At 56.0% G+C, this 24306-nt stretch overlaps 1 protein-coding gene across 2 annotated transcripts; it reads left to right on the top strand.

The window, feature by feature from the left end:
• Positions 1-2254: 2254 nt before the first annotated feature.
• PIGR (polymeric immunoglobulin receptor) lies at positions 2255-20190 on the top strand. 2 transcript variants are annotated; one of them, XM_062210248.1, is made up of 11 exons: positions 2255-2390; positions 8328-8420; positions 9030-9389; positions 11613-12251; positions 13962-14291; positions 15355-15657; positions 16490-16751; positions 17075-17196; positions 17787-17918; positions 18037-18095; positions 19054-20190. In XM_062210248.1, the coding sequence occupies exons 2-11, from the start codon at positions 8378-8380 to the stop codon at positions 19147-19149; spliced, it is 2346 nt and encodes a 781-aa protein (XP_062066232.1). In that variant the 5' UTR covers positions 2255-2390; positions 8328-8377; the 3' UTR covers positions 19150-20190. The 2 variants fall into 2 exon arrangements, with proteins under 2 accessions (XP_062066232.1, XP_062066233.1); XM_062210249.1 differs by lacking the exon at positions 11613-12251 and having other exon boundaries at positions 2257-2390.
• Positions 20191-24306: the final 4116 nt, after the last annotated feature.

Below are 24306 nucleotides of genomic sequence, written 5' to 3'. Positions count from 1 at the left end.
CGTGTGTGTGTGTGTGTGTGTGGACACATGCCTGTTCTCAGATCGCTGCCATGGTCTGCTAGGACAGCCCGGGATTCTCCTAGACTATGCATGAGAGTGCGACCCATTGAGGGACCCTCCATGGCGGGAGATCAGCATGGGGAGGGAGACCGTGAGGAGCCACAGCTGAACAGGTGCATTCCCCACTCCCCGCCAGGCCTCTCTTATGGTTTCTACGCCAGTCTTCTTAAGCCCTACTCCAGCCCTGACAACCAGACACAAGCTGTTCCCTGCTTTGGAGGGAAGCAGATTCCTGAAAAACAAGAAAACAGACCCTCCAACTACCCTGCCTACTGAGCTCGAATACAGACAGGGTTGGATGGAAACCTGAGACAGCAGCTGGCCTCTGGCACAGCAGGCGTGTCCCCGCTGTCTCCACTGCCCCTCACACCGGCCCATAGATAGCGACCCCGAGAGGAGTAGGATCGCCGAAGAGGACTTGGTGGCCGGTGTGTCTTGTGCCTCCCACGACTGAGTCCTCGGTCCAGTGGAGCAGAGAGGATAAACGATGATTTCATCACTGGAAATTCCAAACTCAAGAGGGCTGCACCTTGCCTGTCCCGTATTAGAAAGACAGGGGCCCATACTCTTGCCAATATCCATCATGCCCCCCAGTTATCTGGGGGTGCTGGGGAACAGAAAGCCACAAGGGCTGTTCTTGGGAACTGGGCTCTGCTGCACACCCAAAGGCCTCAGAAACTGCACATCAGCTTCTGATCTTGAACTTGAACCCGAGAGGAGGACAAGGGATGGCTGAGGGGGCTCGGGAGCAGGGAGAGAGAGGACACAGAGCAGCCACAGACCCCTTGCGATGAACAGGGATAAAGGCCCCAGACCAGGCAGGACAAGCACAACTCGGCAGACAAAACTGTTTCCTTCTGGGGCACCAGGCCAACAAAGCCGGGCCAGAAATCAAGACTCGAGTAATGGGCTGCTCCGTCCCACTGCCCCAGCAGGAATGCTGGCGACGCCACACCATGACCACTGACCCCAGACTTAGCACAGGCCCCAGAGGAGAAAAGGGAACACAAAGGAAAGAAAATCCAGAAAGAGACTGAATTTTCTATTTGGAGTCGAGTGACGGCCGTTGAACTGGACCGAGTTTGCCCGGAAATGACTGGGCAAAATAAGGGAGAAAAAAGTTACTTACACTGCCGGCTAGCTCGGGGTCTGAAATCATAATAGAAAAATAGGGTTTCTGGTCTTGCCAGTCCAATCCGGGCCCCAGGTGAGAGTGGCTCAGTAAACTCAGACCCAGGCCCCCGCTGCCTTGTGCTTCTGCAGGGCCCTGTTTCCCCTTTTCTCTTTCCTCCCTGGGGTTGGGGCTGCAGCACTCGGCAGCGAGAGCCGGGATCAGCCCTGCACAGGTAGGACGGGCAGGATTTCCCGGTGCGTGAAGGGTGGGGGGCTTCTGTGTGTGTGGTGGGCCGTGGACGTCCCTGGAGTGGCACAGAACTGCTGCGATCGTTTGGGGAACGCCTGGGAGTCCCAGCCAGGGCTTGTTGAAGGAAACCACCAAGAACTAACTAGGGCGAGGACGGCAGTTGCGACCCCCGCTCTGCAGGCTGGCCTAGGCCCTTCTGGCTATGGAGCCGGGTTCCAAGCTCAGCTGACTTCAGGGGAGCCCAGGAAGCAGCCAAACTCTCTAATTCCTTCAAGCCATGAAAAATGAACAGCGTTGGTCCTCTAGGTTCCTAGAAGCTCAGCCTTTCCATTTCTGGCAGCTTCTGGAAGTGCAGGGGTAAAAGGTGGACTTAGTGCAGGCTAAGTATCTTAGCGAGCCGGGGGTAGCGGGGGTAGGGGTCCCAGAGGGACCGGGATATGAGACCAAGGACGGAGAGAGTTGTTCCTGACGCCCGTGCCGAGTGAATGTCAGCCTCATGCCGCGCGTCAGGCCAGCGGTTTACGTCCCGTATCTGGCTATCGCTGCTGCCTGCAGACCTGCTGTCACTGTCCCTGTTAGAGATGGAGAGGGACATGCAAGGACTTGCCTAAGGTCTTGCAGCTAGAGGTTCTTCGTGTTGGACACCGTGGCCTGAACCCTGCAGCTGCAAGGTCGAGGGATTCCCAGAGTCTTGCCAAGGTCAAGGGAAAGCAAATGGAGGCAGCCAGGGACTCTGGGGTGACAAAGAGCCAGGGATCAGTGAGTCACGTGCCCCTGGCTGGCCGCCGTGCCTATGGGCGAGTGGCCCTTTAAGAGCCCAGGTGTGGGTCATGCCCCAAGCAGAGTTTCAGTTTTGGCAGCACCATCCAGTGCTCTGCCGGCAGCTCCCAGAGAGGCCGGGGTTACGGGCTGGCCAGCAGGCTGTGCCCCCGAGACCGGTCAGCAGGAGGGGAAGAAGTGGCTGAAAGTAAGTGTGGGGTCCCCGGGAGGAGGCTATCCTGGGAGGGACCAGGCTGGAGGCATTCACGGCTCCCAGCCCCTGGAAGCGTGGGGTGAGCAGGGCAAGGTGGGTAGCCTGGGAGGCTGCGCGAGCTGGGGCGCACAGGTGCAAGTCCCACGCCATGAGTAAGGATGCCAGTGCGTGCAGCAGCCTGTGCTGCAAGGCGTGAGCCTCTGGCAAGGAACACCCGCGGCCAGCACCCACGGCTCTCTCAGCTCGGTCCTCGCATCCTTTAGCTCCTCCAGAGTCTGCTAACTGTGTGGCCTTAGGCGAGTCCCCTGGTCTCTCTGAGCCTCAGTTTCTTAGCCTGTGAAATGGGGAAAGAAATCATATCGTGCACTCAGGGCTGATGTAGGGTCAAGGAGAAAATAAGTGGGAAATGACTTTCTAACTTCTAGCAGGAAGTTAGTTGCTGGGGTTTGGCTTTTTCCAATTCCGCTCAGTTTCTCAAGGAGTCTTGAGCCACTGGCCAGATCTGGTCCCGGACAGGTGCACATCGGGTGGGTGCTGGCACGTAGCAAGTCCTCTCCGGGTGTTTGAAGCTTTCCACATCCCGATCCCTGGGGAGGCCACAGGCAGCCCCCTTTCCTGGGCTTCTAAGGTAGAGCCTGATTTCGACACAGCTTTGCTCCAACGGGTTCCTGGCATCTGAGACACGTGAGTATCCTCATCACTATCTTGCCTTTGCCCTTGCTCCGAGGTCCCCACAGGCTAACGGGCCCCGCCACCAAGCCGTCCCAGGCAGCATCCTCAAGTCCCGAGACCCCTCCAGGAAGCCCCAGACACGGCCCCCCTCCTCCCGCCCATCCTGAGAGCAGCCCCAGGCCAGCACTGGCAAGGGCGGCAGCCGGTCAAGCTGCAATCCCAGCCCCAGTTCCCTCTGTTCAGCTGCCACCTGTGCCTGGGGCCCCGCACGCTGCTCACCTTCCATGCCCAGCCCTCGCCTCACCGTCTCGCCTCGCCAAGGGTCTCACGGCTGCCTTAGCATCTGGAGCTGCTGTGCCGATCGCAGGGTCAGGTAGAAGGGAGGTGTTATCTGGGGCCTGGAAGCGGCAGGGGGTCTGCCCAGTGACATCTGGAGCTGCCCGTCACCCTTCTCCCTGCCCCTGGACGTGCCAGTGTTGCAGAAGGACTGAACCAGGAGTCAGGAGAGCAATGTTCTCTGTGCTCCTTGTCTGTCTCTTGGCACCGCTGGATCTCGGGGGGCTTTAGTTTGTAAGACGTGAGGCCACCTCGCCAGCCACTTAGTAAACCCACTTGGCCTTCACGGCTTCATCCCATTCCCACCCAAAACAAACCTGGGAGGAAAGAAGAGTGGGGCTCACGCGCGTCCAGTTCACGGTTGAGGGAATGAAGACCGCGCGAGTTGATGCGAGTGGCATTAAGTGCGCCCAGCAAGGGTGACCGACATTTTGGGACAGCCATTTTGATATGGTCTTGAGGACATTTGGCCAGCACCTAAAAAAGAAACTTCCTAATTAAAAAAAAAAGTTATTACACGTTGAGCATCCCTAATCTAAAAATCTAAATAATGCTACAAAATCCAAAACTTGACGCTCACTTGACTTCATGTGAGGGGTGCAGGTGGAGTGAAAGCGTCAAATAAGACTACCTTCAGGCTTTGTGTGTGTAAGGTGTGTGTGAAACACAAGTGAATTTTGTGTCTAGTCGTAGGTCCCATCCCAAAGATATCACAACATAAATATGCAAATATTCAGAATTAACAAAACTCCAAAATACTCCTGTCTCAAGCATTTCGAATAAAGGATGGTCAACCTACGTTACCTTGCACGGGGCTCAGAAGAGCCCTACGCAAGCCCTGCCCTGTCTCTGGTGGGCTGGGCTGGGGTCCAAGAGGCCTCAGCACTGACAAATTACGGAGTATAAAGAAGTCTTGGTATCAATGTATTTGGCTATTTTTAAAAATTATTTATTTATGTGTTTATTGGAAAGGCAGAGAAACATAGAGACACAGATAGACAAGAGCTAGTTCACTCCCCAAATGTCTGCGACAGTGAGGGCTGGGCCAGGCCTAGGCCAGGAGCCAGGGACTCCATTTGGATCTCCCATGTGGGTGGCAAGGACTCAACGACTCGAGCCATCAGCTGCTGCCCCCAGGGTGTGCATTAGCAGGAAGCGGAATGGGGAGTTGAGCCAAGTCTCAGCTCTGAGATGCAGGGGTCCCAAGCAGCACCTGGGTTGAGGAACAAATGCAACGTCTCCTACACATAATGGGTGCTGAATAAGCAGCAGCTAGTATTTTCTAGAAGGAAATTCTCTGTTGGCACCTACGTCTGAGTCCAGGCGTCTTCCTGGGAACTTCCTTTCCTGTGAAAGGTGGAGAAGAAGGAACTAAACTGACCCTCTTCTCTAAGACCGAATATCCTGCCCCTTCCTCTTCCGACTGCTCCCTCTCAAAGACATGGCAGAGTGAGGAAGAGCCTGTGCCCTGGATCCAGACTCTCATCCCTGTCACCTATCAGCTACGAGATCCTGGGCAAATTTCTTACCTCTTGGTGCCTCAATCGTCTCATCTGTGAAATGGGCTTGCATATTTTATTCCACCTCCTAGAGAGGCCGTGAAGAGTACACGAGTTAACACATGTAAAGCACTTGGAAAAACCTCAATCCGTGTTCTTCTAACCTGGTCCGTGGCGCAGCTCTCCTCGCTCAGCCGTGTGGGTCCAACCTGGGCAGCCCACTCCCAGGCTTGCGTCCCCCAGGGTGCTGGGCAGACAGGCGTGTGTTCTCCTCATGCTCGCTGGCAGGACTCAAGAGCAGATCTTAGAGAGGAGAAGGGGAAAAGAACTAGCGACCTCCAGGCCTGTCGCTGTGTGAAGGACTTTACCTACTGCTTTCTTCTCACCCTTATGGTGACTCTGTGTCAGGGACAGTGGCCTCAAAATCACACAGCCACCAAGTGAGAAAGCAGGGAGCCACGCCGAGGAGTCACGACTTTGTGGCAGTCTCGGTCAAGTGCACCCCAACTGTAACAGTCAGGGCCACAGAGCCTCCAGCCCAGTCCTGTGTAGCTCTCCTGTAGAAGAGCGTCTTATGCTGCTTGCCATGCCTCCCTATGCATTATCCTATTACTCTCTCTCCAGATTCCCCCAGCCTGCACTAGCCATCCGAGCCAGAAGAGACAGGGAGTATTACACCCATTACACAGACGGAAGAGCTGAGTCGGCACCTTTCCCCAAGTGATTGAGCTCTCCTTGTAGCCTGAGGCAGAGCAGGACACTGGATCATGGGTTCTCTTCTATCCCCAAGACAACCATTTCCAAGCTCTCTCCGGTCTGTTCTTGGTCCCTCTACCCGTGAGAGATGAGAATGAGAGTCCCAGATGGACCCAGGCAGTGCCTCTCCTAGAAGCAGGGGAAGGAGGTGTTCAGTCCAGGCTGACCAGAGCCGCCTCCCCAGCCAGGCCACTCACCCCCACTCCCCAGAATGCCAGGGCTCCCTGCCTCTCCAAGTTCACGTTCGCAAGTTGTCAGAAACAGACAACTTGGCTTCAAGTCTCCTAGTGCATGCTGGCTGTCCCCTCTGAAGCCCCGGGGGCTGTGAGAGTCCCAGCTGATCCTGGGACTAAACAGACGAAGATTCCAGAATTGCTGCAGGGCAGCCAAGCCATGTGGCCCAGCAGAAACCGGCCATCAGGGACCTAGGACTGGGAGATCCTCTCGGGAACAGGGGTGCAGGAGCTGCTAGCAGAGAACGCGTGCTCCAAGGCGTCGCTTTGGGCAAAGAAGAGTTCCTTACCGCCGAGAGCGGGAGTGCCCTCTCCCGAGCATTCTCTGCCCTGGGACTGGGCTCGGGGCCTCCCTGCCAAGGTGAGCCTCCGTCAGATCTGTCCTTCTAGCTGGGCCTGTCTGATGCTCTCACCCCCGGCTCGAGACTGTGCAAAGGTAATGGATCCAGGCACATGTCCTCCCCCAACGTGGGCACGGACAGCCACCCAAATGTGTCACGGAATGAGAGGAACCCTGGCCTGGAAATTGAGACCCCCACATTGGTAAGCCTGGCCTCTGACCCTGTAACTTGACCGTCCCGGGAGGGGCCTGCATCCCCACTCCTGTCCCACAGAAACATCAGGAAGCCTGCTCATCTACAGGCAAAGACAGGGGTGAGAATCAGGGACAGCGGCTGCAGGGCTGGGCTCCTAACAACACATGGCATGTTTGCCTCCTCCCTCTGACCAGCACAAAGGTGAGCTGCAGACCCCCAGGACCCTGTCACCAGCCCAGCCTAATTGTAGCAGGGAAGACAGATTCTGGCCCTGGTGAACCCCTTCAGTGTCCCCGAGCTCATCATGGTGGGGCTGACTCTGCACTTGGCGGAGGTCCCACTCCTCGGACTGATGGGAAGGGTCGGGGGCTACTAAGCAGAAAAGAAAGTCGCAGGGAGCCACCTGCCAGCCTCATCGCCCCGCCCCCCTCCCCTTTCTCTTCCAGGAACCCAGAACAGAATGCCTTTATCTCCACAAGGAAATAAAAGGGATCCTTGCTGGGAAATTCCCCCACGGAAAAGAAATAACCAAGATAAACAACTCTATTGCCTTTGGCTCAGAGCAGTAGGGGAGCCTCTGGGAGCAGGAGGGGGAGGGAGCGGGGCCGAGGCATGTGGGTGGCCTGGGAGATAGAGCCCAGGTCCCCTCCTGCCTGCAGTGGCCTTATCTTTATGGGTGCTCATTGCTGCCCAGGGCCTGTGATCTTTGCCTTCTCCTTTAGCACTCTTTTGTCAAGTCCACACCAAAGTGTAAAGTCTGTCACGTGGGGACACCTCTGTCCTCCTCTAGGCTGAGGTTTGGGCCCAAGGACAGCTAGAGCCAGGGCAGGGCCCTGGGACCTTCAACCCTCCCCAGCCCCGGGGCTGTGTCCCTGGTGGTGACAAAGTCCGGGAGGGCAGCTTATCTCAGCTTCTCCATCTGGGCCTGCCAGGGCTCCCCAGACAGGACTGCCCAGACCAAGCTAGCTGCACTTTCAGCCCTGACCCTGTAATTGAGTCACCGGGAGACCCTAGGCCTATCATTCAGCATCTCACGATGTCAGTCTTCGTACCTGTAAAATGCTGGGGTTCCACCTGTCTGCCTTACTTCAAGGGAAGCTATAGTGCAAGTGACATTGTGTCACAGTGTGCTCTGATAAGCCACAGAGGCTCTTCCACAGCCACAGTAAGCATCAGGGACAAGCACTCTGCCGTGTTTGAGGAGTGACACTGAGCAGCGGTGACACTAAGAGCATGGACCCTGGGATCAGACAAAGCTGGCTTCAAATCACACACACACTTAACCTCTGTGTGGCCTTGAGCAAGCTATTTAATCTTCAAGCTTTCGTTCTCTCCATATAGACTGTATGTGCAGGGGTGATGAATTTAAAGGCATGTAACACATTTAATTTGGTGCTTGGGACATGCTGAGAACAACCGGTGGCTGACATGTCCATTTTCATTACACTGACAACCTTAATAATCCCTAGACCTCCTCCATGGTCTTGCTGATTTCATGTGAACACAACACAACATACATACGTCAGCCCCTCCACTGCCCAAGGAGGCAAGGAGGGCAGCTGTGACAGAACCGTGGGACCACCTATTGGTGGTAATCAGTCTAATCAATCACCCAGGGAGTCGTTGCTGAGTTCTGACAGTGTGCCTGGGACTGTGCACAGTAAAGGACCGTGAAGCTTAGTTAAGGAAGAAAAACTACTTATAACTATTAAGGAACAATAGGCACTGCAGGACGATGGAACTTGGAATTGTGTAGGGAAAGCTAGAGCCATTTGTTCATTCAAGAGGATTTACGTCTGCTCCTGGAGATATAAAGCCAAGTGGGTGATACAGAAACCCTAAGGTCAACCAGACTTGGAAGGCAGAGGAGCTTCATCTGCTTGTATTATTGTCTTGCAGTCTCTCCCGCATTGGCAGCCCAGGCCTAGCGCCCTCACCAGCCACCAGCCATGGCTCTCTTCTTGCTCACCTGCCTGCTGGCTGTCTTCTCAGGTAGGTGTGTGGCCAGGCCAACATCATCCAAGCCCCCTACAGAATCCAGTTCCCTGGGGCACTGAGATCAGAATTGTCCCCGGGGAAGCCCCCACAAGTTGCACTTGGTTGAGGAGCCAAGGCAGGGAGGCCATGTCTTAAATGAGCCCTGGGAGTTGGGGCAGGAATAACAATTCTGAGCTCCATAGCCGGGGTCTGGGAAGGGTCTTCTCTGGGAATGAGAATACCTTGACCTCAAACCAAGCAGACTTCTTATGGGATTTGGGGCGATCTCTTATCCTTCCCTGTTCTCAATATTTTTATCTGGAACCAAAGAAAACCATCCATAGAGTGTTGCAGAAATACAAGGAAATAACAGGAAGTTGTGTCTAGCACCCTACAAAAGTGGCAATGTTTGGTGGGGGGAGGGCACAGTGAGTTTATCACACAGTCCCCACAGGGGCTAGGATCGATGAGTTATCACAAGACTGTAATAACAGGCGCCATCCTTATCCCCAAACCTGGCAACTGCCTGGCTGGAATTGATGGTAAGTAGTTCACTGGGGCCCATGTGTTAGGCAGGCTTCACCGCCCCAGGGCCTCAAAGTGTCCCATCTCCTGTCCCCACAGCGGCCACAGCACAAAACTCCTTACTTGGTCCCAGCTCCATATTTGGTCCCGAGGAGGTGAATGCTTTGGAAGGCGACTCGGTGTCCATCACATGCTACTACCCAACAACCTCCGTCAACCGGCACAGCCGGAAGTTCTGGTGCCGGGAGGAAGAGAGCGGCCGCTGCGTGACACTCGTCTCGACCGGCTACACGTCCCAGGAATACTCCGGGAGAGGCACACTCACCGACTTCCCTAATAAAGGGGAGTTCGTGGTGAATATCAATGGACTCAGCCAGGACGACTCGGGGAGCTACAAGTGTGGCGTGGGAGTCAACGGCCGTGGCCTGGACTTCGGCGTCAACGTGCTGGTCAGCCAGAGTAAGGACCCAGCCCCCAGGGCTCCCGGGGGAAGGCAGGGGGACCCGGGAGGAAGAGCTTCCTGACAGGCAAGGGTGTCCTGGCTCGGGAAGCTTCCTCCTCCCAAGGGAGAGAATTTCATGCTGGGACGCGGGAGGCCGATGAGGCTGCCTGGGGTGGAGGCAAGGCGGGCTGGGTCTTCCAGGCTTCTCAAATGTTAGGCCAGTACAGAGGCCCTGGCTCAGGGGGACACCAAGAGGCCAGCGTTTCTCCCTGTGTCTGTTGCAGGTGGGAAGGGACGGGACGGGAGAGGTTGGTAGGGAGCCTTACAGTCCTGCTGCTGCTGATTTTTAAAATTTTTTAGATTTATTTATTTATTTGAGAGGCAGAATTACAGAGAGGGAGAGAAAGGGAGAGAGGGAGAGAGTGAGAGAGAGAGAGAGGTCTTCCAGCTGCTAGTTCACTCCCCAAATGGCTGAAATGGCTGGAGCTGGGCAGATCCAGAGCCAGGAGCTTCTTCCAGGTCTCCCACCCAGGTGCAGGTGCCCAAGGACCTGGGCCATCTTCCACTGCTTTTCCAGGCCATAGGCAGAGAGCTGGTTCAGAAGTGGAGCAGCCGGGACTAGAACCGGCACCCATACGGGATGCCGGCACTGCAGGCAGCAGCTTTACCCGCTGTGCCACAGCGCCAGTCCCCAGAAGGCTGCTTTTAAAACGTATATGTGTGTGAGTGTGAGTGTGTGTGTGTGTGTGTGTTTTACCAACTCAGCATCAGTTAGAGCCTTGTTTCTAAACAAAACACCATGGTCCAAATGCTTGGGTCACTGAATAAGCCTATTCTGAGAAAGAGACAAGAAGAAAAGCTCTTTGCTACAAGGAGTCAGCAAGGAGGGCAAGTTAGATGTCCAGGGCACAGGGAAAGGGGTCTGAGGGAGGAAGTCCGTCAACCCCCTGCCCTTCTGTCCCTTTCAACACACATTCTCCTGGACACCTGCCGCATATAGGCGTTGTGCTGGACTATGCAAAGCAAACGTGAGAAAGCCACGTCTCTGTGCCCCAGTCCAAGGAGAACATACAGGACCCCCTACTGTGCTCCGAGATGCAGAGCCGAATGGGAGGGACCACAGAGGAGAGGGGTACTACAAGCTGGGGAGGCTTTGTGGAGGAGACAGCAGTGAGGCTGTGCCTCGGGAGGCACTGGGAGTAGAGGGTGAGACCGTTCTTACCCACCATAAGGGTCATGGTCTCCACCTCTGTAGCAAAAGTTCCTGAGAGAAAAGTTTTACCTGCAGAGGATCTTCAAATAACCCTCCAAAGCCAGGGGAAAGTGAGCTGACTGAGTGCTTGGGTTCAGTGAAGTCAGGATGCCTGGGTAGGAATGCGAGGTGACACAGCCGGCCTGAGCCCACAGAAACGGACGGCGTGGGGAACCCAGCGGGCTGTCCGCCCAGGCTCCTCTCGGCCCTTCGGCCGCAGCACCTCTCAGTCTTGGGTATTAGGCAGGACCCTCTGGAATGCAGGTCTTAATTTTTTTTTAAAAAAAGAGATAGATTTTATTTATTTGAACAACCAAGTTACAGAGAGAGAGAGAGAGAGAGAGAGAGAGAGAGAGAGAGAGATCTTTCATCTGTTGATTCACTCCCCAAATGGCCACAACAGCCAGGGTGGGCCAGGCTGACACCAGGAGCCAGGAGCTTTCTTCCGGGTCTCCCACAGGGGTGCAGGGGCCCAAGCACTTGGGCCATCTTCTGCTGCTTTCCCAGGCGCATTAGCAGGGAGCTGGATCGGCAGTGGAGCAGCCAGATGAACCGGTGCCCATATGGGATCCTGGTGTTGCAGGCTGCGGCTTTACCTGGTCCGCTACAATGCTGACCCCATCTTAATTTCTTGATGGCCACCTGTTACATAGAAGGGTTGGGGAAGGTAAGAGCAGTCTTTTTAGGTCTTGTGCCTGGATTGGGGGGAAGGGCTCTCTGGTTTCTAGGAGTTACCTTGGAGAAGAGGTATATCAGTGTCTACAGCTTGCCTTGGGTCAGGATTGGGGGGAGAGACCCTGCTTCTGGGACCTCCACCCTGGGGCACTGTTTTCTGAACTCCATCAGACACCCTGGAGAGGGCCTCTCTGGAAAGCAGCCATTGCAGGTCCCAGGCCCACCCAGACCCTCACTGGGAGGAGCAGGTATCTACAGTGCAAGGAAAGTGGAATCACACCTTGCCCTGCCCTCCCCACCTCTCATCCTGCAGAGCCAGAGGCCGATGACGTTGTTGTTTACAAACAATATGAGAGTTATACAGTGACCATCAAGTGCCCTTTCAATTATGCAACTAGGCATCTAAAGAAGTACTTTTACAAGGTGGAAAATGGGAAACCTGTACTCATCATTGATACCGGCAGTAAGGAGCCAAAGGACCCCAGGTATAAAGACAGAATAACGTTGGAGATCCCAAGTACCACAGCAGAAGAATTCACAGTCACCATCAAGCATCTGCAGCTCAGCGATGCTGGGCAGTATCTCTGCCAGAGTGGAAACAACCCCGATCCTGATAAACAGAACGTTGACCTCCAACTGCTAACCCCTGAGCTGCTCTATGGAAACCTGGGGGGCTCGGTGACCTTTGAATGTGCCCTGGACTCTGAAGAGGCAAACGCGGTAGCATCCTTGCGCCAGGTTAGGGGTGGCAATGTGGTCGTTGACAGCCAGGGGACAATAGATCCGGCCTTCAAGGGCAGGATTCTGTTCAAACCCAAGGCTGAGAATGGCCACTTCAGTGTGGTGATCGCAGGCCTGAGGAAGGAAGACACAGGGGACTACCAGTGCGTATACCCCGATGGTCAGTCTGGGGATGGGCCCATCCAGTCTTGGCAACTCTTCGTCAATGAAGGTGAGACCCCAGAGCGGGGGTGGGAAGGGGCGGGGCAGCCTGGCAGGTGAGCGCCTGGCTCTGCTCATCAGTGATCCACCCCACACTGATGAGCCTCATGCTCCGTGTGCAGCCTTTGGGATTGCAAGTTCCTAATTGTTCTTCCTCGTATGTCATGGCAGTCCCTGCTGAAATGGAATGAGGAGGTGCGGGCACGAAGCACAGAGGGTTAGGTTGTAGCTTGGGATACCCACACCCCATATCAGAGTGGGTACTCCCCACTTCCAATACAGCCTCCTGCTAACGGGCTTGGGAGGGAGCAGATGGTGGCCCATGCCACCCATGTGGGAGACTCGGATGCAGTGCTGGACTCAGAACTGGCCCAACTCCAGCTGTTGCTGGCATTTGGAGAGTGGACCCGCAGGCGGAGATCTCTCTCTTTCTCGCTCTAGGTCTCTTGCTGTCTGTGAGTGTGTATATCTCCTATCTCTCTCTCACTCTGATTTTCAAATAAACAAACAGAAATCTTAAAAAATGATAGCAAAAAGGAATGAGCAGAGTGAAGGTGGTGACTGAGGCAAGACTTGCAGGGTTCTGTGTCTCGGTGCCGTGGCAGGCTCTGCAGTGGCTGGCTGTCCCCTCCCCCAGCCCTGAGCAAGGTGGGTGCCCATCCCCCACATTCAGATGGGAGAAAGCTGGGCTCCCCTCGTCCTCCAGGCTTTCCCAGAGGGGCAGCACCCCCCCACCCCAGCTCTCCATCTCCATCGTCCGCTCCCTCTCACCAGGACCTGGCCTGTTCAGCCCTTTAAGGTGGTGAAATCCCCAGACCCCGCTCTTGCATAGAGTGGTGCTCAGGAGACCCAGCGAAGCAGCCCTGCAGCGCACAGCCTCTGTCCTGGCGCCTGCTCGGAGGGTCACCTGCTCTTGCACCGCCTTTCCACGGCGGCCTGCGTCCTCGCCAGCTTCCTCTGCTTCTGCAGTCGCCCGGGGCTCTCTCGGGACCTCAGTGTCAGCTGCTTGGCAAGCGGCTGTCCTGCTCAACAGTTAGCTTGCCTGTGCCACACGGCCTGAGTCTCGAACCCACATTCTAAATACACTTTCTGCATCAGGAACCCGTCAGACAGACAGAAACTTACACAGAGGGAGGTTTTGTAAGAAGCCAGAGGAAAGAAGCTGGTGCTCTTCTTTGAACCCCTTCTAGTCCCTGCTCAGGATAAAGTGGGGGAAAGAGGGGTGGGAGTTGTGGCACAGAGGGTTAAGTTGCCACCTGCAACACTGGCTCCCAGTGGGAATGCCGATTCGTGTCCCAGCTGCTCACTTCCGAGCCAGCTCCCTGCTAATGCGCCTAGGAAGGCAGCAGGGGAGGACTCAAGTGCTGGGGCCCCTGCCAACCCATGTGGGAGCCCTGGATGGAGGACCAGGCTCCTGGCTTTGGCCTGTCCCATCCCCAGCCTTTGCAGCCACTGGAGAGTGAACCTGTGGATGGAAGATCTCTCTCCCCCTCTCTCTGTCACTCTGCCTTTAAATAACTAAAAGAAAGGAGATGTCCAGACTGGTGGGGAGGGTCTCCGGAGTCTGGTCCCCAGGGCTCTGTGACATCGAGGAAGTCCCTTTGCTTTCTGAGGAGGGCGGGGTGTGGCGAGGGGGCTGAGCTCCTGGGAGAAGGTTGTGAAGCCATGTGAGGTGACTGTGTGTGGCCACCCTTCCAGCTGTTTCTGTCTGTGCTTGCAGAAATCGTGGTGTCCCCTGTCCCCACCGTGTTAAAGGGCTTTCCAGGAGGCTCTGTGACCATACGCTGCCCCTACAACCCGAAGAAAGACGACAGCCTCATGCAGCTGTATCTCTGGGAAGGGAGTCAAACCCGCCATCTGCTGGTGGACAGCGGCGAGGGGCTGGTTCAGAAAGACTACAGAGGCAGGCTGGCCCTGTTCAAAGAGCCTGGCAATGGCACCTTCTCCGTCATCCTCAACCAGCTCGCTGCCGAGGATAAAGGCTTCTACTGGTGTGTCAGCGACAACGATAGTCCCTGGACGACCTCGGTGGAGCTCCAGATTGTTGACGGTAAGAGCTGAACTGGGACAGGAAGGGAGGAAGCCTGCAGAGCTCTGAGCCTGCAGAGCCCACCCCCAGCCATCTTCCTCCTGCCTTGCCTACCTCCATGCCAGTGGGACATCCTCAGGAGGCAGCCTACCCACCCCGAGCCACAGGTGCAAACCTATACCGAGCACCGAGCACCCTCCCAGTAATCACAAGGAGCACCTCCTAAGCTCAGGCACTCTGGCCTCTTTTGCAGTATGTGCTCATCAATTGAAGCATGTTGAAGATAGCTCTTCACATTGAGTCCAAAAGGAAGGGGAGGGCATTTGGCACAGTGGTTAAGACACCACTTTGGGATGTCTGCATCCCACATCGGAGGGCCTGGGTTCAATTCCAGCTCTGCTCCCTCTTCTGGCTTCCTGCTGATGCACATACTGGGAGGCAGCAGGTGATGGATCAAGTAGTTGGGTCCCTGCCACCTGTGTGGGAGACCCGGATGGAGTTCTGGACTCTTGCCTTGGGCTTGGCCCAGTTCTGTCTGATGCAGGCATTTGCCAAGTGAACCTACAGATAGAAGATATTTCTTTCTCTCTCCTCTCTCTCTCTCTCTCTCTCTCTCTTCCTTTAAAATAAAATGAAAATAAATAAATAGAGAGAAAGAAGAGTCAGGAGAGCACGCTGAAGTCCAGGTACAAAGTTCTGTGTTTGATGACACATTCTGGATTGACCATGATGGACAGCTACATTAACTACTGCATGTGTTCAGCTTCATGTACAGGGCGATTCAGAAAGTTTGTGGAAGGGTGTAATTAGAGGGTAAGTTTATTTTGGTGCAAAAATTTTTTTGAAAACCATACGTAGATGGGTCTTCAAAAGTTCGTGGGAAAATGTGCATTATGAAAAAAAATGCATGAATTTCAATTCTTTTTGCACCAAAATAAGCTTATCTCTTAATCCCACTTTTCCACAGTTTTGAACTTGACAATGCTATCAGAAAGTAAGTGTGGACAAAGGTCCCACTGCAGCCACATCCTCGTGGCAGCTCAAGTACCAACTTCTGTGCCTCTGGCTTCCCCTCCCCCTCCAGGAGATCCAAGCCCCACGATCGACAAGTTCAGTGCTGAGCCGGGAAAGCCTGTTGAGATCTCCTGCCACTTCCCATGCAAATACTTCTCCTCCGAGAAGTACTGGTGCAAGTGGAACGAACATGGCTGCGAGGACCTGCCCGCTAAGCTCAGCTCCAGCGACGACATTGTGAAATGCAATAACAACCTGGTCCTCACCCTGACCTTGGACTCGGTCAGCAAAGATGATGAGGGCTGGTACTGGTGTGGAGCGAAAGACGGGGACGAGTATAAAGAGGTTGCGGCCGTCAGGGTGGAGCTGACAGGTGAGTCTCCGAGGGCAGAGCCTGCGCCCCCAGAACCCCAAAGCCCCTAACGGCTTCTCTGCCAAGGGTGGCCCTGAGGTTTGGCTACAGGAGGCTGGGTGTGGGGAGGGAGCGAGATCAAGTCCTTCAGAAAAGATGTTCCTAATAACCAGACAAACTCAGTAAAACCAGTTGCTCTGCCATCTGCCCCCAGCGTTAAGACAAGTTAACGCTAAAGACAACCAGACTGCTGCCCCTGCTCCACCTAGAGGCTCCCTAAGCCCCTAAGCACACAAGTCCGGGCGCGAGCTGCGATGCCTGCTCTCTGAAGAGGGCCAGGCCCTTACAAGGTCCGAGCAAGAAAGGGAAGGCAACCTCGTCCACGGGGTTTGCATTTAAGCCTCTTATTAAAATGCCATACGACATGCTTTATTCGTAACGCGGCCATTTCTAGTGCCCTGGAGATGCTGCGGTGTAAGGGGCCCATCCCCAAGATACCACCGGGGGGCAGCATGGTCACACTGAGCCCTGTACTTAGTGCCGAAGCTGGGAGTCAGCCCCCATGCACACCTGCACTCTGACTCGGAGCCCCGAAGGTGGAAGTGAACTTGGTAGTAACCGGGCAGAGACTGTCTGTGACGAGCCAGAGCAGGCCACCCCTCCCTGTCTCCAAGCTCATCCCAGATCCCACCCCCCACAGCCTCGAGGTCCACCCCCCCCCCACTGCCCCCCACCTGATTCTGGGATGCCTGATCATGTCTCAGTCCTCAGACCTCCAGACCTGGAGGAGGAAGGACAAGGACAAAAAGTATAACCCTGCCACCCTCTCCCGCCCCACACTGTTCACCCCCAGACCCAGCCAAGGTAGCTGTCAACCCACCCAAGGCAGCTGTCGACCCAGCCAAAGTAGCAGTCAACCCAGTCAAGGCAGCCCCCGCTCCTGCTGAGAAGGCCAAGGCCGTGGTGCCCAGTGCCCAGGAGAAGGCAGTGGTACCCGTTGTCAAGGAAGCTGAGAACAAAGTCGTCCAGAAACCCCGGCTCTTCGCGGAGGATGTAGCGGTGCAGAGTGCCGAAGACCCAGCCAGTGGCAGCAGAGCGTCTGTGGATACCGGCAGGTGAGCAAAGATGGGGTCCCTGCTCAGAGAACGCCCTGGGGAGAGCCTGTCTGCCCCTGGGCCCACAGCTGCCTCTGGTGTCCCCCCGGGGGAGGGCCCTGCGGTGACTGCTGCCTCCTCCGTGCTGCTTACCACCCCGCTCAATCTCCCAGGCCTGGGGGTGCAGAACAGGCCCAGTCCTCGCCTTCACCCTGCCTGGAGAAGCAGGTCTAGGGAGCTGCAGGGGCGCACTAGGTGGGCCGGGGAGCTCCGGCCCAGCCACCAGAGCACCCACGCCCCTGGGGCTCCTTTGCGGGGATTAACCAACGGTCTCCTTTCTCCAGTGCTTCGGGACAAAGCGGGAGTGCCAAAGTGCTGATCTCCACCCTGGTGCCCCTGGGGCTGGTGCTGGCAGTGGGGGCCATGGCCGTGGCCATAGCCAGAGCCCGGCACAGGAGGAACGTGGGTGAGTCCCCAGGTGCCCCTGCCCATGATGTCCTGGCACAGCTGCCCACAGAGGAGGCTGTGTCCTGCCTGCCTAGGCACAGACAAGGGATTCTGGAAAAGATGACCCCACCCACCCCCGCATGGCAAATTCAGTACCTCTGCTCAGATTCTGCCCCGGGGAGGCCGTCTCTGCCGGCTCAGGGTCCAGGTTCAGAGGCCAGGCCACAGAAGAGGAGAGCAGGAAGCACAGGCCCGAGTCTTGGCCCGGTGTGATCACCATCAGGACCTGGGCATGTCCCTGGGCCTCAGTTTCCCCCCAGCTCAAGACAGGGGCAATAATAGCTGCCCTACAGAGCTGACATGGGGACCACATGAGGCGCAGGCACTGAACAGTCACTCGGTGGCAGACAAAGGCCGAGGGACAAGGAGTTGATCACCGTGGAAAGGGACTGGGAGGAGGCTCTGCCCTCTTCCTTCTGCTTTGGGTCCTGGTCAGAGGGGAGCCCCCAGGGGCCCCCACCCCTTCAGATGACCTGTGGGGCCGCTGTGCTCAGCCCAGCTCAGGCCAGTCTGCTCTGGCCCGACCCAATTCCTCTTTGTCCCGGACAGACCGGGTTTCCATCGGAAGCTACAGGACAGACATTAGCATGTCAGACTTGGAGAACTCCAGGGAGTTCGGAGCCATTGACAACCCAAGCGCCTGTCCCGACGCCCGGGAGACGGCCCTCGGAGGAAAGGATGGTAGGTCCCTCACTGGAGGGAGTGCTCCACCCCCGGGGAAGGCAAGAACCCTGGGCAGGGGTACAGGGTGGGAACAGGGCGCGCGCAAGGCTCACCCACCCCTCTCTGCTGTGTGCAGAGTTAGCGACGGCCGCCGAGAGCACCGTGGAGATTGAGGAGCCCAAGAAGGCAAAACGGGTAAGGGTGAGGAGGGGGAAGCAGGCCCCACCGCGGGCGGGCTTCAGGAAGCTCGCGCCCCACGTGGCGGCTGAGCCCCAACTGGGGGAGATGGTGCTGTGCCCCGGAGGACTTTCTGAAGGAGAGGTGGCCCCTCCTGCTTGGGTGGTGTGGGTGAGGATGAGGCTAAGAGAGGGGTGAGCTGCGTTTCCAGGCTGTAACCCTGCAGCGGGGAGGGAAACTGAGAGGTGAGGAAGGCAGGTGTGTGAAAGATGCGGGCGCAGGTCCAATGCTGGTCCCGGGCTGTGGAACCCGTGGCCCTAGGGTCACCCGGCCCCCCTTGACGGGGCGCTCGGACCAGCTTTGGCCTGGCTGTGGACAATGCTCGCTTGTGGTGGGCACCAGAGGTCCCTGCCCACCTGGACCAAGCGCCCCATCACGCAAAACCCCACCAGAAGCAACTCCTGCCTCTGAGCTACATATTCACTGCCCCTCGGGCAGCGCTCAGGGGCCCTAGGGGGGGGTTTGGTGGCTTCTTGCTGTTGTCTGCTTTCCCTCCAACATCAGAGGCCCCGGCCCTGGGTGCCAATGTGAGAAGGAGTTGAGTCAGCCCTCCCCTCCCACCCGGTGGTGCTGAAAAGCAGCCCCCCTGGGCCAGTGGAGAAGGGAAGCCGCGAACTCGCCTTCCTGGCCTTGCCCGTGGCCTACGTGGGCCCCGCTTCCGGGGACAGGCCCGGGCAGCAGAGATGGTTCCACTCCACATGTCGGAAGGAGGTAGTGAGACAGGGGCAGATATTTTTAGAGGCTGCAACTTTCCATTTCTCAAAATTAGTCCCCCTTTGCTGAGCGGGGGGGCTGGAATGAGGACCTGGGTCACGCAAGCCGGGGTGACCGGGGCTGGGATCCCAGATTCAGGACCCCAGGTGCCTCCCCTCGCTCCTGCCCCCGCCTGCTGACTCCTCTCTCGCTGCCTCCCCAGTCATCCAAGGAAGAAGCCGACCTGGCCTACTCAGCCTTCCTGCTCCAGTCCAACACCATAGCTGCTGAGCACCAGGACGGCCCCAAGGAGGCCTAGGCACAGCCGGCCGCCGCCGCCACCCGTGACAATCACCTTCAGAATCACGTTGATCCTTGGGGTCCCCAGAGCCGGGGGGCTCGACCGCCTGCACCCCCTACGCCCCCACCACCTAAACTTCCCTACCTGTGCCCAGAGGTGTGCTGGTCCCCTCCGCCACGGCACCAGACCTGGCTCAATGCTCCTGTTGGGGTGGGGGTGTGAGGGGTTCCCACTTGCAGCCCGGTTCTCCCGAGAGAAGCTAAGGATTGAGGTCCTGGGGGAGGGGCCTCTCGAAGGCAGACAGACCAGAGAAGGAGGAGGAGCCCTTGGATGGGAGGCCAGGGGCACTTTCCGGCCACCCCCTCCCTCCCTGCCCCCACCTTCCTTCCTTCATTCAGAAGTCCCAGTGCCTGCTGCCTAGGGTCCAGGCACTGGCCACACACCTGCTTGAAGCCATTCTGCAAACATTACCGGAGGAAGCCAGGGCTCCTCCCGGGCTGTGTGTCCTCACTCAGGCCTCCTGTCCTCCCCAGTATCAGGAGACGTCAAGCATCTGAAGGCCATGTGCCCTGGACATGTCTGCAAGTCACCCCAGACACACGTTCTCGCCATTTCATGGACGAGAACACTGAGGTTGTACTCAAGGACACCCTGTGAGACGGAATAGCAGCAAACTAGATTGGCTTCTGCTGTCCTCTTGGCCAGAGTCTCTCCACAGGAGCCCCTGCCCTGTTGAAAGCAGAGTTTTAGAACACGGAAGAAGAAGGGGGGGATGGAAATGGACACTGATCTCTCCCAGGCCCCCGCAGGGGAAAAGGTCCCCTCCCTTTCTGTCACTCTCGGGGATCTACGGAGTCGAGCATTCGTGCCCCGTCTGTCTGAGGAGTTCCCAGTGGAAGGAATAAGAGGGTGTTTGTCAGCGCCGGGGAGGGCCTGATTCCCAGACAGCTGAAGTTTAAGGTCCTTGTCCCTGTGAGCTTTAACCAGCACCTCCAGGCTGACCCTTGCTAACAAATCAGAAATGTGATTTAATCATTAAACACTGTGATTGCCACCGAGGAGGCTCGGCTGCGTTTGTCTCTTGTACCCTCGGTCTCCCAGACAACACTCCCAGAACCTGCTGCTTCCATCCCAGACTTCGGCGCCCCAGGACTTGTGTGTCCACACCAAACTTCCCCCACCACCTCCACGGCCGGCCTGAGCGGTGCTTGGGAGAGCGCCTAAAAATAAGACCCAGATGCCCTTCAATTAAAGAAACGTCCCATGTCCCCACCAGTAGTCAAGACCTTCAGCGCCATGTTCCAGAACACGAGACCGTACAGTGGGAGAAAACTCAGGGCAGCTAAGACCGGCGCTCCTGCTGGACATCTTGGTAAAGCACCCAGGAAGTGCTTACTCTTTGTTGTTGGTGTTTTTTTTTTTTTTTTTTTTAGCTTCATTTGTTTATTTGAAAACCAGAGTCGCAGAAAGAAAAAGAGAGGCATATAGAGAGTGAGAGAGAGATTTTCCATCCAGTGGTTCACTCCCGAAATAGTTGCAACGGCCAGGGCTGGGCTGGCCCAAAGCAAGAAGCCAAGGGCTTCAACTGTGCCTCCTATGTGGGTGCAGGGGCCCAAGGACTTGGGCCATTTTCTGCTGCTTTTCCCAGGCACATTAACAGGGAGCTGGATGGGAAGTGTTGCAGCTGGGACTTGAACCAGTGTCCACATGGGATGCTGGCATTGCAGGCACCACAATGCTGCCCCCAGGGGGTGCTTATTAAATCTCACACCTCCCAGGGTCCCTCACACAAGACCAAGAGGCTGCTAATCAAATCTGGTGACCACATAAATATGTCCTTTCCATAGGATTTTCAACTGGAAGCTGATTAAGTAACAGCGTAGGGTTTATAAGAGTTCATCTAAAGTCTCTTTTGGAGGCACAGTGCTTAGCTCAAGGATCCTCTTGCCTATTCAGATGAGTTAGCCTAGGTTCTGGCACCAAATCATGTCTCATTTTATAGCTGAAATTCTCCCCGGGCAGCTTGCGCCCTGCCTCATCCCTATCTCTGGGGACCCCGTGTGCAATTCTCCCAGTCTGCCCAGGGTGAACCTTGCCTTCACCCAGGCCCTGAACCTAACGCCCCGGACACTGTTTGCTTTCTGTGCCTGCCCTTGCCAGAGCTCCCTCATCCTCCGCTGGTCTCCGCCTGCCAGCCCCACCAACCGCAGTGCCCAGTGCAATCGCCAAGGTCCCTGCTGGGCTCAGAGCCTTAAGCGCCTGCCCAGCAGCTGAGGCTGCCATCAGGAATGTTTGTTTCTCTCTTCTCTAGGGTGGGATGCATATTCAGCGTCTCCCAGAAAAACCGCAAGTTATGGCAGACATCACCCCCGCCCACGCCCCACCATAGATGCACACGCACACGCACACACACACACACACGCTCCAGGAAGCACTCTGTGACCCACCAAAGGGTTCGATTCAGCTTCTGTGTTGAAGCCAACACTGAGCAAGCCAATCCTGAGCTCATGTACCCTGGCCCAGTTCCTGAGGTCAAAGGCCAAGAAATGTCACCAACAGGTGACAGCGAGGATCGCAAGGTGCTGCCCAAAGTCCACCTGCTCTGGTGCAATCCACTGTGCTGAGAGGTCTTTATGAAGAAACAAGATGGTGGGACTGGCACTGTGGCATAGTGGGTAAAGCCACCACCTGCCACACCAGCATCTCCTATGGGCACTGGTTCGTGTTCCGGCTGCTCCAGTTCCTACCCAGCTCCCTGCTAATGGCTTGGGGAAAGCAGCAGAGATGGTCCAAGTGCTTGGGCCCTTGCACCCACTTAGGCAACCCAGAAGAAGCTTCTGCCTCCTGGTTTCCACTTGGCCCAGCCTTGGCCGTTACAGCCATTTGGGGACTGAACAAGCAAGCAGATGGAAGATCTCTCTCTCCCCCCACCCCAACCCTCCCCCCACTGCTTTCTGTAACTCTACCGTTCAAATAAATAAAATAAACCTTTAAATAAATAAATATTTCAAAAAAAGAGGAAGGAAGCTGGGCAGGGTTCCGGGCAGACAGGAATCGAGGGTAGGGGACCACTATTCGGCCCAGCACAGGGAAGGGACATCAACAATGGGACTGACGCTGGTGAACCAATGAGCAATGACAGTGCACAGCCAACACTCAGGGCACGCCTTAAATATATGGCCACAAGGAAGACTTTCCCCATTTCTTGAATTATTTTGGTGGTTCTTCACTGAAAGTCCATTATATAATGAAATGACTGTGCATTACTGAGCCCCAGCAGGGGTTAGAAATTTGCTTACAGCAATTGGTTTTGTTCTGTAAAGCTAAAAAAAAAAATTTAAAAAGATCTCTAATTTGTTTAAGACACGAGATAGAACATCTCTCCCAAGAGCAGTAGGCAGCGGAGAGGAGTGACTGTGCTGCGGTCCCCCGGCCAGGGAAGCGAGGAGAGCGTGCCTCCCCACTCCCAGCTTCCCCGGCATGATTAGCCGTACAGTAGACGGCAGTAGAAATAAGAAGTCATCTCATACGAGCGAGAAGGGGTCACACAGCCCAGCGGCCCCAGCCGGCCACGGGGCTGCAGCAGGCAGGGAGTGGAGACCGCACAGTGAGCCAAGCACTTCTCCAGCTTCTCCCCCAGGCTAAGGAAAAGGGCCGGCAGGGCTGGCACTGTGGCGTAGTGGGTAAAACCGGTGCCTGCCACGCCAGCATCCCATATGGGCCCCGGTTTGTGTCCTGGCTGTTCCACATTCTGATCCAGCTCCCTGCTAAAGGCCTGGGAAAAGAAGAAAAGGTTAGCCCAAGTGCTTGGGCCCCTGCCACCCATGTAGGAGACCCGGATGGAGCTCCTGGCTCCTGGCTCCTGACTTCCACCTGGCCCAGCACTGGTCACTGCAGCCATCTGGGGAGTGAACCAGTGGATGGAAGACCTCTCTCTCTCTCTCTCTCTCTCTCTAACTCTGACTTTCAAAATAAATAAGTAAATTTTAAAATAAAGAAAGGAGCAGTCAACCCTTTCTCTCGAGAGCCAAAACTCTTTGTCCTAGACATGGGAACATGAATATTCTAAAATCCAGAGTTTTGCTGATTAAGCACATTAAAATGTGTCCAAAATGCCTACCTATGTCGGGTTTCAACCTTTGAAGACCAACAGGAATACACCACATTCAGGAGACAGATCCTAGTCACCAACATTCTGCCACGTTTTTCTAGGAGAAAGTCATACGTAGGCCCGTGGTAAGGGGTCCTGCTCCTATGGAGTGGCTCGCTCTAGGACAGGCAAGGCTGTGTTGAGTCCCTGGAAGGATGCCAGAGCCAGGAGCCTCTGCTAGGGCCGGAGGAGGGGCTCCTGGGCACGTCCATCAGGCGAGGGGATCCTCATGGTCTCTGCTGTATGGAACAGGAGGGCTGCTTACGGGTGGGTGGAGTCCCTCCACTTGGAAAGGCCCAGGAGGTGGCACTTTGGAGCCTGCCCACGTGAGACCCCAAGGGAGAGAGATATAAGCACACCACACTGCCCACCAGCACACATTCCCATGCTAACATCACACACATCGCCTACTTACACATCACACGTGTTGACACGTCACACAACATGCCTCATGTGCTCACAACCACACCACACTGCCCACCAGCACACACTCACATGCTAATGTCATACACATCACATATACACTTGTGGCTACACATCACTCACACAAAGCACAACACACATCACAAAGCACACACACACACATATGTGCACATTCCCATCCACAGTCACACACACACACACACACATCTCATTCCTTCATTCCTTCATTCCTTTGTATTTGCTCTTTCCCTCCCTACCCCTACCAAGCAGAGCCTAGCCGTGGTGCATTGGAATGGGGAAAGGAGGGAGCCGACCCCACTGAGACCTTGGGCACTCGGTCCCCTGACACCTCGGGTCATTTGGCCGCTGGAAGATATTACAACTACAGCTGTTTGGCCAGTGGAGGCCCAGAGAGGGGTGGGGCAGGGCAGACCCAACACCCCCACGCACGCTTCCTCTGCACCTGCTCTGAGCACCGCGTTCAACTTCCACCCTGACCTTGTTGTTTTGTGCTTTGGACAGCATGTGACAAATCTGGCACATGGGAGCAAGTGCAGGGGTGTGTGTCGCATGCTGTGCCCTTGACTGCTGAGCAGCCAGCG

The sequence above is a fragment of the Lepus europaeus genome, chromosome 14 (genome assembly GCF_033115175.1).
Source record: "Lepus europaeus isolate LE1 chromosome 14, mLepTim1.pri, whole genome shotgun sequence".
Lineage (NCBI taxonomy): Eukaryota > Metazoa > Chordata > Mammalia > Lagomorpha > Leporidae > Lepus > Lepus europaeus.
Note: the sequence above shows the minus strand (reverse complement) of the source record. Positions and strands in the feature narration are given on the sequence as shown.